Raw genomic sequence first — 14420 nt, 5'->3', positions numbered from 1 at the left:
GGAAAATTACAGGCCAATCACATCCACATGGAGGAAAAAAAATAATAAAATTTCAACAAACTGAATCTAGCAGTATATATAAAACAGATGATACATCATAACCAAATTGAGTTTACCTAGGAGTGTAACCATGGTTTAATAGAAAAATCTATAAACTCCATTTATCATTCTAATAGATTAAAGGAAAGAAAAATAATACTGTATCACCTCAACAGATGTGGAAAAACATTTGTTAAAATTCAATATACATAGCAAACTAGGAAGACAAGGAACTTTGACCTGATATAGTCTGTATACAAAAAACTATGGCAAATATTCTTAAAGTGGAAAACACTGGAAGCATTCTCTTTAAGTCAGAAACCAAAGAAAGACACTACCTATTACCACTCCCATTCAGGATCTCCACGGGAAGTCCTAGCCAGCAAATAAGAAAAGAAAAAGAAATGAAAGGGGAAAGGATAGGACAAACCCAACATTAACAGAAGAAAATTGAAATAATAATCTCAGACAAGAACAGTTACACCAGTGAATTTTATTTGTGAACAAAGATGCAAAATTTGAAATTATTTTTAAGTTCACAAATAAGAGCAAAAGAACAATAGCCAAATAGGGTTTATCTGCAAAATACAAGGATGGTTCAGAATTACAAAACCTATTTATGTAATCCACCACAAGAATAGAAAGGGAGGGGGAAAAAACCATAGTCAGCTCAATAGATGTAGAAAAAGCATTTGATAAAACTCATCATCCATTCAGGACTTAAAAATATAAGCAAATAGGAACTTCCTGACCAAAACAGTGGATGTAACCCAAGCCTGGGGTACATCACAGTTAGTGACAAACTAAATTCCACTTTAAAATTAATCAAAAGACAAGGATAGAATTGTTTACTCTGAAGTCTTGCCACCACAGTAAGATAAGAAAACAAGTAAGACGTTAAATTCATAGGCATTGCTTAAAAGCTAATATGAAACAGACTATGACAATGTTTGTGCTATGTAGCCATGAAAAGGAGTGTGTGTTAAGATAAAGGGATGTTAAATCAAGGGAAATGTTGTCTAAAAAATGTAATTACTTAATTGACAAGGCAAGTATAAATGCTGTAAGCTCGAGGATAACCTTAAATAATAAACTGTTATTTTTATAATGTAAAATAATAGAATAGAAAATGCAAATAATGAAAAAAAAGTATTCAATCCAATAAAAAGACAAAAAGAGAGAAAAAGAACACAAAACAGGACTATTAGATAATTATGTAAGTAATTATATTACATAAATAGAATAAACATAATTAAAAAAGATTGTCAGACTGGCTAGAAAAGATTGCACATCTACATTAAAGGCATGTTCAACTGTAGAAAATTATGGTCTTTCAAGCTTGCAAATATTGACGAGTATTAGGAAAGACTACACTGTTTACATAACTATCAGATGCAATAAACACTGTCAGCTGTCTCCTAAATCTGTTCTACTTTTCTTCAGCAATAAAACTTGATTTTTAGGTGGGCATATGATTGCTTAGAATAAAGATTTTATTTGCCAGCTTCTCTTGCAGCTAGGTGTGGACACAAGAATAAATTCTTTCCAATGTGTGTGACTTCTGAGTAATGTCCTTAAAGTAAGGAAACATACTCTTTTCATCTTTCATTTGTGCTGAGTTAACATGCAAAACATGGCTGGTGCTTGAACACTTGGGCCATAAGTGGAAATCATACATTCCGAATAATAGAGCAACAAGATAGAAAACAGCCTCGGTCCTTGATGATATAATAAGTTATCACAAAATAGTCCTGAACTGCTTATATCTAGACTTCATTTACATAAGACAGAAATAAATGATTTCTTATTTAAATCACATTTACTTTGGATGTTTTCATTTTTTTGTGGGGGGGAGGAGAGTTTACTCAAAGTCAGACTTAATTCCAATACTAAATTCTAAGACATAGAAACAGCCCAAATATCCATCAAATGATTAATGGAAGCGAACTATGGCAAATACTGACTATGCAATGGAATACACAGATTATTTAGCAATAGAAAGAAATGAAGTACTGATGTTGCGAGTACAAACCTCAAAAACATTATGCATACACAAAAGTTCACATTTAACGAGTCAAAAATTCACTGCCTTGGCTTGGTGCCCATAGCTCAGTGGGTAGGGCGCCAGCCATACACCAAGGCCGGTGGGTTTGAACCTGGCCTGGGCCAGCTAAGAACAACAATGACAACTGCAACAAAAAAAATAGCAAGGCATGTGGTAGGCATCTGTAGTCCCAGCTGCTAGGGAGGCAAGAGAATCGCTTAAGCCTAAGAGTTGGAGGTTGCTGTGAGCTGTGATGCCATAGCACTCCACCGAGGGTGACAGCTTAAGACTGTCTCAAAAAATAAAAAATTCATTGCCTCAGTTGAAGCATTTTCAGATCTTGTACTAAGTTCACCTTTAAATCAGACTGTATCACACATAGCTATCATCACAAAGATAAAAGACTGAACACTTTCCCCTAGTCATAAAAAAAATGTCTACTCTCATTATTTTTATTCAATGCCGGAGGTTCTAGCCAAAACAGAGATTTAAAAAGAGAGAGAGGGTTAAGGTTATGGGGGGGGGGGGAGGAAAAGCAGAAAGAGGGATGGAGGGAGGGGCGTGGGGCCTTGGTGTGTGTCACACTTTATGGGGGCAAGACATGATTGCAAGAGGGACTTTACCTAACAATTGCAATCAGTGTAACCTGGCTTATTGTACCCTCAATGAATCCCCAACAATAAAAAAAAAGAGAGAGAGAGAGGGAGAAAAAGAAAAGGAGAGAAGAAGAAAGAAAGAAAAGGTATCCATACTGGAAAAGAAGTGAAACTATCTCTGCTTGGCAGATGATATTCTCTAGTATGTAGAAAATCCTAAGCAGTCCATTAGGAAAACCATTAGAAATGCTGGGCATGGTGGTTGACGACTGTACTCTCAGTACCTGTGGGAGGCTGAGATAAGAGGATTTCAGTTGTTCAAGACCATCCTGCCAACACAGGGAGACCCCATCTCTACAGTACATTTTTTAAAAACTTAGCCATGCATGGTGGTGCATGCCTGTAATCCCAGCTACTTGGTGCGCTCAGGCAGGATTGCTTCACATGTGCCTAGGAGTTTATGGCTACAGTGAGCTATGATGGCACCACTGCACTCCAGCTTGAGTGACAAAGACCCTGTGTCTAAAACTAATTGAGTTCAGCACAGTTGTAGAGTACAAGATCAATGTGCAAAAAAAAAACAGTGATACCACATAAAGGATATTACTGTCTCCTCATCTGACCATTTACTAGTATTATCTTTTGAAACTGAGAAACTCTACTACCATTAGCTGATGAAGGTGAAACCCATGCTATGATTCTGCAATTCTGGAAGTGTCCATGCCTAGCACAGACATTTTGAACACTCCCCTATCAAATTCTCACAAATACTTCTTATTAACGGGTTTTAAACAATGAAAAGAACAATGCCAACTGACTATGCAATAACTACACCACTGAAGAATCCAGTACCTTGCCAAAAGTCAATAGGTTCAAAGTGGCCAAAATTGTGGTCTTATTGGACATGTCAAAACTGTGAATAACTTACAGCCAGTGTATTTTTTAAATAGCTTTATGAATTCATGTAATGGAAAGAAAGTAGTCTCTGAATCCCCTTATGTTCCTCTATAAAATCTGGAAACTAAGTATACAAATTATTTGATGCCTCAATGCTACCAAAAAGGTTCTTGTCCTTAAAAAGAAATCCATAGACCTGGTGGGGTGGCTCACGCCTGTAATCCTAGCACTCTGGGATGCCGAGGCAGGTGGATAGCTTGAGCTCACAAGTTAAAGAGCAACCTGAGCAAAAACAAGACCCTGTCTCTACTAAAAATAGAAAAAAAAAAAAAAGACTGAGGCAAGAGGATTGCTTGAGCCCAACAGTTGGAGGTTGTTGTGAGCTGTGACGCCGCAGCACTCTACACAGGGTAACAGCTTGAGACTCTGTCTCAAAAATAAATAAATAAATAAATATCCACAGTAAGAAAAAAAAAGACATTATCAACAATATTAGAAATAAAAGACCTTCATGATAAACACTGCCCTAACAAAAGTCGTTTGCAAAAAATTTATAAAATAGAAACCTATGGAGAGATTAAAGGATTCCACCACAAATAAAATATTTGCCTCCAATTTTGAAGAAAAAAAAAATTTTAGAATAATTGAGTTGTAAGATCTTGAGGATAAAATCTGGCAAAATCAGAAAAGCCACCTGGTCATACCAGATAAAGCCTAAGATGGACACTTGTCAAATTCTTCTTGAGAAAATCCATTATAGTGAGAACAAATTGGCAATGATATTAAATAAATAGGGGAAGAGAAGGTTCTTAGGTAGAAGATATGGCCATCCAAGGATGCAAAGAAGTTGTTTTGACAAAAAAGATCAAAGGACTACCCATCTACCCTTCAAGATTAATTGTAAATCTTTAAAGAAAAAAAAAAAAAACACGTAGAATTAGCAAAGATAAATAGATAATGGAACAGAACAGAGTCCAGAAACCAAGGAGATTATTAAGTAATACATCTAAGAGATGAGGTACTACAAACTAGGTGGGGGAATGGGTATATATTTAATAAATAATTCTGTGAAGTTGGTTATCAGCATAGAGTAAGAATTCTAACAACAGTTATAAAAATTATTTCCAGATGAATTAAACACATTTTGAAATTTAAAACTTAGAATAAAGTATAATGAAATTTTTTTAAACCTAAGGAAAGTAACAAATTTTTAAAACAACATAAAAAGCCTCCATCTTAAAAGAAAAAAATGATTAATTTGATTAAATTTAACAGAAAAATTCAGTAAAATTAAAGGTAATCACAGACCTTGTTAAAGACAAACCACAAGCTAGAAGTCCTATAACAGATAAAAGTGCTATAACCAATAAGAACGCAAGTAGTCTAGTAAAAAAAATAGGGACAGATCATGGACAATTTACAAAATAATGTCGAAACAAATATATAAAACAAAGCTAAGATTCTTAGAGAAATATAAGTTAAAACAAGGAGCTACCATCTCATAGCTCTCAATCTGGAAAACTTAGCAATTCTAATAAGACTAATGTTGGTGACAAGGTAGGAAAACCAGAATTTTCTTGTACTGCTGCCGGGAGTGCAAACTTGTGCACTACAATGGAAGGCAATTTGATAAACCCTAAAGCTATAGTATATATGTATCCTACTACCTGAATTTCCATTTGTAGGCGTACGTCCACATCTGCATTAGGTGACATGTTCAAGAATGTACGCTTGGCTCGTCGCATGTAGCTCAAGTGGCTAAGGTGCCAGCCACATTCACCAGAACCGGCAGGTACAAAACCAGCCCTGGCCTGCCAAACAACAACGACAACTGCAACCAAAAAAAAAAAAAATAATAGCTGGGCGTTGTGGTGGGTGCCTGTAGTCCCAGCTACTTGGGAGGCAGAGAGGCAAGAGAATTGCTTAAGCCCAGGAGTTGGAGGTTGCTGTGAGCTGTGATGCCACGTACTCTACCCAGGGCGACAGCTTGAGGTTCTGTCTCAAAAAACAATAATAATAATAATACTAAAAATAAATAGGGCGGCGCCTTTGGCTCAGTGAAGAGGCGCCGGCCCCATAGGCTGAGGGTGGCGCGTTTGAACCCGGCCCCGGCCTAACTGCAAGGAAAAAAAACAGCCAGGCGTTGTGGTGGGCGCCTGTAGTCCCAGCTACTCCGGAGGCTGAGGCAAGAGAATCGCTTAAGCCCAAGAGTTGGAGGTTGCTGTGAGCTGTGACACCACAACACTCTACCAAGGGCGACAGCTTGAGACTCTGTCACAAAAAAAATGAATAAATAAATAAAATGTACGCTTGTATCGCTGTTCAAAATGGCAAAAAAAAAAAAAAATTATAACAATTACTGGGGGGAAAGGCTAAGTAAACAAATAAGATACTGAACACTATACTGTCTTAAATGAAAAAGCAAGTTAAAAAAGATTACGTAGTGAATATAAATTTTTTTAAAAATTGCTACATATTGTTTATGGATACAAACACATGGAAAAGTTAAAAATCTTATATAGGAGTCACACCACTTTCAGAATAATGGGTTAGCTCTAGGAAGGGAAGGAGGAGAATGACGCCAGGAGGGGTAGGAAAAAGTAACATTTTATTTCTTTAAAAATCAGAAGCAAATTTGGCAAAATAGTATGTGAGGAATACAAGGGCATTTATATTATTATTTTTCTGAATATTTAAAAAGAATTTTAATGTAATTAAAATTAAGAATTTTGTAATTAAAAAGAATTTTAATGGGCATATATAACAATCAAATAATAACATTAATTATTCATACCACAAAAATGTTATCAGGTAATAACATATTATTTAAGCCACAAAACTTGGGTGGTAAATTAAAAAGTCAAAAATAGGGCGGCGCCTGTGGCTCAATAGGGATCTGGCCCCATATACCGGAGGTGGTGGGTTCAAACCCAGCCCCGGCCAAAAAAATAAATAAATAAAAAACTGCAAAAAAAAAAAAAAGTCAAAAATAAATTTAAAAATTTGTCGTCTACTTTGGGGGTCTTAAATTAATAATTTTGCTAACGGGCTCTGAATTTCATGCAATTTTTAAATGTCCTTATCTTTATATTTTAATGGCTGCTTTTTGTTATAGTTTTCAAAGGTATATAAATAAAACTTTAAAGTAGTATTCTGAATTTCAGTCTTATTTTGGAAAGCTTTTTTTTTTTAGCGTTATAAACAGTAACAAGCTTTACAATTATACTTACAAGTCTTAAAGAAATGTATTGAATCCTAAATATGAAGAGTAATTAATTATAACTACATAATTGTAGTGTTTTACCAAGAACCTGATGCCTTAATACTAATGTGGAAAAATAATACGTCAATATTCTCTTTTCTACATGAGGCCTGGGTCAGAAGCCAAGAAGTACCAATACTGGAAAGGTTATAGACAAAGTCTTCTTATAAAACCATTTTTAAAGGAAAAGTGTATAGTTTCCACTGGGGAGTAACACAATCCTTTTAGATTATTATGTCAGAGTGAGACACAGATAAGAGAACATTTCAAGAAAGGGATTAATAAGAGGTAGTAAAATTTTGCTATCTGTACTTCACTTATTCTTTAAGCCTCAAGGTAATAATAAATACTACACAGAAAAATTCAGGAGACAGACAAAACTGGATAGGGCAATGCATCTACAAATACACTCAAGAGCTCTGTAACTCATACGTAATACTTCACTCTTCACTACAATCCTCTGACCACATTCATACTATTTCAATAACAGTCATTTTACTCAGTTGATGGTAAGCATAATTTTATTTGATGTGAGTTGCTTTTTACTAGTTAAACATTTGCAGCACAGATGACTGGCTGATCTCTCAGGTAACCTTGCTATTAGATATGCTATTTCCCATGTAATGGAAGACTGCAATAAAATTTTTCCAAGTTCCAAATTTCCAAACTTTTATATTTTCAACCCAATTTTTAAGGGTAATAGTACCATGGCAAAAAGGCAGGCTTTCACTTAACTCCACCACTTCAGCTTGTTATACTAAATTTATCTACTGTTAAAATCCTTAATTTTCACTTCTGAAGGCTGAAAAAAGTTTGCTCCCCCAAATCCCTTATTAGTGAAACCGTGCCTGGTAAGAACAGCAAAAATTTGCTTACAAAAATGAAAGCTTCCTACAATATTTTTAAATGTTTTGTTTTTTTCACCAATCTTTAAGTTTCAATAATATTTATTCATGTATTTCTTCTCTCTCAATAGAGAAATAACTATCCTTCTGCTTCACAAATGAAAGAACTGAATTATTATTTCTTGAAATTCTCACCCTCGGGAGATTCAAACTGAATAATAAATTCACTGACAAGTTTACAATGTAAATTTCACCAATCCATGGAAATAATTCTTCCACAAGCAAAAGGTCAGTGTCATCAATTTAATTTTCTGAATTTCATAACCCTTGATAAATGGAAGTACCTTAAAATTCAGTTTCCACTCTTTTATATAGGATTTCAGAGCATGCTTTAAGTAGCTTAAGATAAGCCATATTAATAACTTAGTATCATTTTATCATTAAAATAATCTATAATCAGAATACTACTAATTTTATTGTCATAACTAATAAATAAAGTTTTAAAATATCTGTAGATGTAAATCGGCTCTCTCAATTCACTTTGCTTCCCTTGGGCTATTCTAGAACATGGATCAACAAACTGAATGGGTTTAATAATATAATATAGTTGTACAATGTTTTCACAAATTCCAATTCTGTAATTTAGGGTTTTTTCATATTTATTCAATATACAAAGAGATTAAACCATTAATATAAATATTTTCTCTCAAGTATGTAATATTATTTTGTAAAAGAAAAGGTTTCTAAACATTTACAAAGCAATCTAAAGATAAGCAAACCTGATTTCAGGATTATTATATTAACCAAAATAATTTTCCAGAGAAGGTCCTATTGGAAAGTAATGTTCACTGGCTTCCACACATGAGCACTTTATGATGGATCTGAATCCAATGCCTTTGCTTGAGTTACTTCAGGGATAACCGCTTCCAATGGGGAGAAAAAAACTCAGAAAAAGGTCTCACGACAGAGTGGACAAGTGGATTTGTTGCTAGATGTAAACCATTTGTACTGAAAAAGAAAAGGTTTTAAATGTTAAAGAAATTTTTAAAGCTGTCACCTTAAACACACACACACGTCTAAAGTAACCTTCAAAATATAAAATGAAAAGGGAAGAACACTAAAATTTTTATCTCCAAAATCAGCACAACTGAATATTACTTGCAAAGGCTACACTAAGATTCTTTCAACCTAGGCTCAAGCGCACACCACTGAGATACGAGGAAGATCTCCCACAAAGCAACTAAACATAGGACAGCCTCCTTTCCAACGTGATGTTTAAAAAGAGCAAAGGGCTCCGATGTCAGATGCCTCCAATTCCAGTCCTTGTAGTTTCCTCAATGGTTTGGATCTCACAAGATCACCTATTTCTTGAGTGCTGACAGCTGTTATTAGAAACACTGCTTTATTAAACTACTCTGATACCACCATAGAGTCAGTAAATTAGTAATCATCTTTTAAAGATTTTGAAAAATTACTTTTTAACGTGTTTCCCATTAACTACAATTAAGAGTTCAATATACATTGCTTTTCCTCCAATGTTAAGGTAAGTTTAATTCTCCTTAGACTTACCAAGCAGGCTGAATGGAACTTTTTCTTGCAGGTTCTACAGGCTTTTTTGGGAAGAGAATAGTTGAAACCATGAATGACTGAGAAACAGATCATACAATCTTCAACACCCTCAAAACGTTTGTCTACATTATTTTTCCACAATGCTAAGCCTTCCATTATACTTCCATTCTGTTAACAAGAAGAAAAGTAAGAGGCATTATATGTTGAAGACCACCTATACTATTTTTATTCAATTTCACAAATTTAAAAGTTGAATTATAATCCTGAAAGAAGAGAAACTGCTTGACTACATACACATTCTGAAGTTTTATAAATGTTAGTTTTTTTTTTGATAACTTCTCAAATTTAAAAAACCAGCTATAATTTTGCTCCATTCAAGATAAACTTTGAAGGCTTTTGAAATTATACTTCAATTCTTATGGCCTCAGCTTATTATATGATATCTTTTAATAATTACATCATTTAGATCTTTCTCCTAATTTTTAACTGAAAATGATACAATTATCTCACCTTCCCAACTGCTTTTTTCCAATTCTACAATATTGCTGAACATAATCTCTTTTAAAATAATTCCCTGTGATATTCATAGTGTGCAACGAGGACTGAAGAAGATTTATAATTTGATTAAAGGTCAAAAGTCTTTGAGAAGAGTGGTATTTCTCTAACCAAAGAAGAGATGATGAAATCTAAGAATAAAGGTAGCTCAGGAAGAATGCATCTGTCTGAATGTATCTTTCAAAAGATTTCCTTCACACAAGTTTTTTACTATCACATATTTTTCTACATCTTCTACAGTACCAATGAAAAGTCACTCCTTTTCAAACACTAGAAAGCAAATTCTGAGCCTTAAAAATTAAAACAGAGATGGGAGTTTCAAGCCATTTATCCATGGAAAATTAACGTCTATTAGTATCTTAGGCAGAAGAGATATATTTTGTGTTTAACTATCCTTTGAAATAGATCATCTCTTTCTTGTCTGGAAAGCCCCAGGGCTGACGGACACTCACCTGATGGGTGAGGTAGGTGCTCAGCTGCAGCATCCAGTTCCGCCACTGCTGAACAGCCACTCCAACTCTTTTCCCACTTTCCACCGTTATTGAACCCAGTGGGTAATTTGAAGGCAACTGTATAATAAGTTCAATGACTATGTCCTCAATAGTATAAGTAGCCATTACTTCCCGAGTAGTAGCTCGAGCTTTAACCTGTAACACAGTAAAGGTAACTTTTTCTGCCAAATTTCCTTCATTCATCAAAAAACATTTTGACAGGTTGACTACTAGCAGCTAAAGTCTTTGTTCACAGAAAATGCACATAAACACATTTATTTATCTAACATGAGATACTCAATAAATGGGTTTAAATAAAATCTGGCATGATTTATGGGAATTTTATGGTATACAAAGTTTGTTTTTTAAAAAATGCATTGTTCATAATTATGTTTTATTAAATTAGACTTACAACATAATAAATAGTTCTTCAGTAGATAAATGACAAAATATGTTACTAATTATCTCTTCTCTTCCACACCCAGAGAATAAAATGTCACTTCTATGTCACCTCAGGCTTTGTCTACCACAGTATTCTCCTGAGTTTTTGGAGCTAACCAGGAACTTCTACAACATTTATACCTGATTTTTTTTTCATACTAACATACAAACTCAACATAAAACACACATTATCATCCTTTAAAAACTTGCTCTTACTTTCTTATTTCCAAGCTAAAAACCATAGCATCATCTGAAATTTCTCCTTCCACCCCAACTTAGATATTAATCAGTTGCAAGTTTAACTAAATCACCACTACAAATTTCTCACATCCCTCCTCTTCTACATTCCCCCTGATACTATCTCATGCAGACCCTACTTCTTTGCTCATAATGTCTACCCCACTCTTCTCCCCAACTACTCACTGGAATCCCACTTCTATGCCAACAACTCATGCTATATATTGCAGTCAGAGCAATTTCACAGATTGTAACTCTATGTTACTAGCTGAATGGAAAATCTTTAGAAGTTGAACAGAACCAAATATTTTAGACTGTTAATTTGAGGCCCTTCCCAACATAGCTTTAATCCATTGTTGAAGCAGTCTGCTCTCTATTTCCCTTCGGGATCTCTGCTCTACATGAATACTGGGTTATTCATCGTAACTTGGGCAATCACAGAAATGACATTCTCATCCCCATGCTTTTAGATTTTGCCCTACTGTTTTCTCTGTTAAATTCCTTGCTGTTTTCCCCATAACAAAATCCTGCTCAACTCAAATTAATCTTCCTCTATAAAGTCTCATTTAATTCCCTCAGCCAGATGAACCTTTTCCACTCAGATCACAGAGCACACTTTTTTCTTACTGTGCCACTTTCCAATGCAAAAATTCTTATCAGTATCACTCTCTTCCCTTTGCTAGACTGTATGTTATTACAGGACAGGAACTCAACACTACTCAACTGTTCATTTCTCAGGTGATTGAGGACACACTGCTTGGCATGTGCTAAGTATTCCAATATATATTTTCAATGAACTAATGAATACTCAAAAACTTTTTGGTGGGCAAATGAAATTATACTACCATTTCAATCCACAGATAAAATAATGTTGGGATTTTATACATGAGAATCAGAAAATAAGGCAGACAATTTCTATAAATTCTGAATCAAGGCTCCCAGGTTTATTATATTCACAGTGACAACCAATATTCAAACAACTTTTCTAGAAAGTTAAGACAATACTAACCGTCATGCCATTAAACAGTTGTGTACTTGTTTGCACAGAAGATATTTCTTGAAAAGAAAGAACACTGCTGACATACTTGCTTGTAAATCTATCTACAATATTGAAAACACGCTTCTCGCTGCTATTCCACCACAACCTAACCATGGCAGGCAAGTCTTTCAATGTCATGTGATAGACTGAACAAGCCAAGTGTGGAATATGGTACGGAAGAGTCGCTGTTTCTGAGAAAAAAACAAATTCTTGGTTAGTAACATGTATTTCTTACATAGAATAATAGACTAATAAAAGTATTTTCCTTAGAAAATCACCATTATTCCTCAACAGTAGTGCTATAGCTCATAATAAAAACATAGCAGAGAAACCAGAACTCTGGAGTAGTAGCATCCTCCCAGACATTCAAAATGAACGATAAGAACAGCAAAATAAATTAAAAAAAAAAAAAAGTAAAAATACAACTGACACTGAAAATTTTACCTAGAAATAGCACTGTATATTTCACTTGAAAAAGTACAAACAAAATATAACACATGTTTACAAAAAGATTCTTCATGTTACAAATTATGAAATGAAGTTTGGCTTCCTTTACTTTCCCTGGAGCTTGCCGAGGTTCATAAAAGTCCTAGAACACCCACCTCAATACTCACAAGATGCAATCCATCCTCAGATCATCAAGACATTTAAAAAGTTCCTATTCTTAGTAAATTGCTTATAATCCTATAGCATAGCTGGATGTACATGTCTACTCTCTCAGCTAAAATTTGAGCTCACAGAGTGAAGGAAACAAATTTTATGCATCTTTGTTTCCTCAACAGAAGACTACTTATTTACATGCCTACCGGCTGGGGGCAGTGGCTCACACCTGTAATCCCAGCACTCTGGGATACCAGGGCTGGTGGACTGCATGAGCTCACAAGTTTAAGATCAGCCTGCACAAGAGTGAAAACCTATCTCTATTAAAAATAGAAAAACTAGCCGGGCATTATGGTAAGCACCTGTAGTCCCAGCTATTCAGGACACTGAGGCAAGAAGATCTCTTGAGTCCAAGAATTTGACTCTATAATGCCACACCATTCTACCCAGGGCAACGGAGTGAGACTCTGTCTCAAAAAATAAAACTAAAATAAATGAAATACATGACTAAAAAATGTCATCATATGACAAATATTTGTTTATAGACTAAAAGATAACAGTCTCAACATGCTAAGCTTCAAAAATATACTAAATTCTTCACAACTGTATCCATAAAGTCTAATTATCTGTCCTATATAAAGAATTATAAAAAAACTTTCTATTTCAAAATTCAGAAAACCAGAACCCACAGTTCAGTGTTATTCTCCATACCACCAGAAAAGAGTTTAATACAACCTAGTATGAACCTTGTCTTTAAAAGACAGAACACAAACACTTATCTTACTGACCTCTAATACTTAGCTGGAGCTCCTCAGTAAAGAATGTCTTAGGGTCTTTATTTGAGACCTCAATAGCTGTCTCTGAATAGGTTGGGTTTTCTGGCATAAGCCTGAACAGGTGATAAAGCAATTTATTTAAACTCTTTGTTTTCCGAAGGTACATTGAATACAAAGCCCGAAGCTGGTGGACAGTAAAAACTTGGTTAGTAAAACCAACTAAACCAAGACAATCAGAAGAAATAAATCAAGGTACAACAGAGTTCATTTCCTCATAAACTAGCAGATATTCTCACTATCCCTTCATTATTAGCATTGATTTCTAACATCTTTCTCAAATTGTCCTTGTTAATATGCTTACCTTAACTTGGCATCTCTGTATGAGCCAAGAAAATCTATTTACCATTCCCATAGAAGACTTGCTCACTCTCCTCCCAAGTCTTCCACACATTCTTTCCACACCATACTTCTTAATTTTTCAAATTCCTGCCTACAACGAATCCCATTTTTATGGCTGATCAACAAACAGTCCAGCATCCCTTTGGGATACACAACAAAATTGCACATAAAAATATGGAATTCTGGTTTCTCTCTTTAAAATAGGAAAATCTGACACCACAGGGAGCTCTATAAGCATCTGTGTGAGACTTGTGCTTTTCAAAGCCTCCTCATCCTTTAATAATGCAATTTTTTGCATTTTTCACATTTACTTTGTAGTCTTTTGATACATGTATTTGTTTTAACGTGATTTCTTCCACCATACCATGCATCGCCTTCTACACATAGTATAGACACCATTTTCTGAACACTATAAATACTCAAATACAAGAATCAAGCCATAGGATTTGGAATTGATTCTTAAAATATGTTGGCCAAAGCACCATTATAGTAGAGCAATCTGGGGGGGGGGGGCACTACCTTTACCGACTTAACATTGCTAATATAGGTGGGGAAACCAAATCCAAAAATTTCAAAATTTTATGCTCCAAAATCTGAAACATTTTGAGCTCCAACATGATGCTCAAAGGA

At 34.8% G+C, this 14420-nt stretch overlaps 1 protein-coding gene across 1 annotated transcript in view; it reads right to left on the bottom strand.

Annotated features, from left to right (window-relative positions):
* Window positions 1-8255: 8255 nt before the first annotated feature.
* LTN1 (listerin E3 ubiquitin protein ligase 1) overlaps window positions 8256-14420 on the bottom strand; it is a 72377-nt gene continuing 66212 nt past the window's right edge. Inside the window, exons 26-30 of the mRNA XM_053564932.1 lie at window positions 13404-13575; window positions 11986-12206; window positions 10260-10454; window positions 9253-9420; window positions 8256-8691 (exon numbers count right to left, since the gene is read on the bottom strand). Of these exons, the coding sequence (XP_053420907.1) occupies window positions 8629-8691; window positions 9253-9420; window positions 10260-10454; window positions 11986-12206; window positions 13404-13575 (819 nt within the window). The 3' untranslated portion in view covers window positions 8256-8628. The remainder of the gene's footprint in view (window positions 8692-9252; window positions 9421-10259; window positions 10455-11985; window positions 12207-13403; window positions 13576-14420) is intronic.

This window comes from Nycticebus coucang, chromosome 16, assembly GCF_027406575.1.
Source record: "Nycticebus coucang isolate mNycCou1 chromosome 16, mNycCou1.pri, whole genome shotgun sequence".
NCBI lineage: Eukaryota > Metazoa > Chordata > Mammalia > Primates > Lorisidae > Nycticebus > Nycticebus coucang.
The sequence above is the reverse complement of the archived record's forward strand: the minus strand, read 5'-3'. Positions and strand labels throughout refer to the sequence as shown.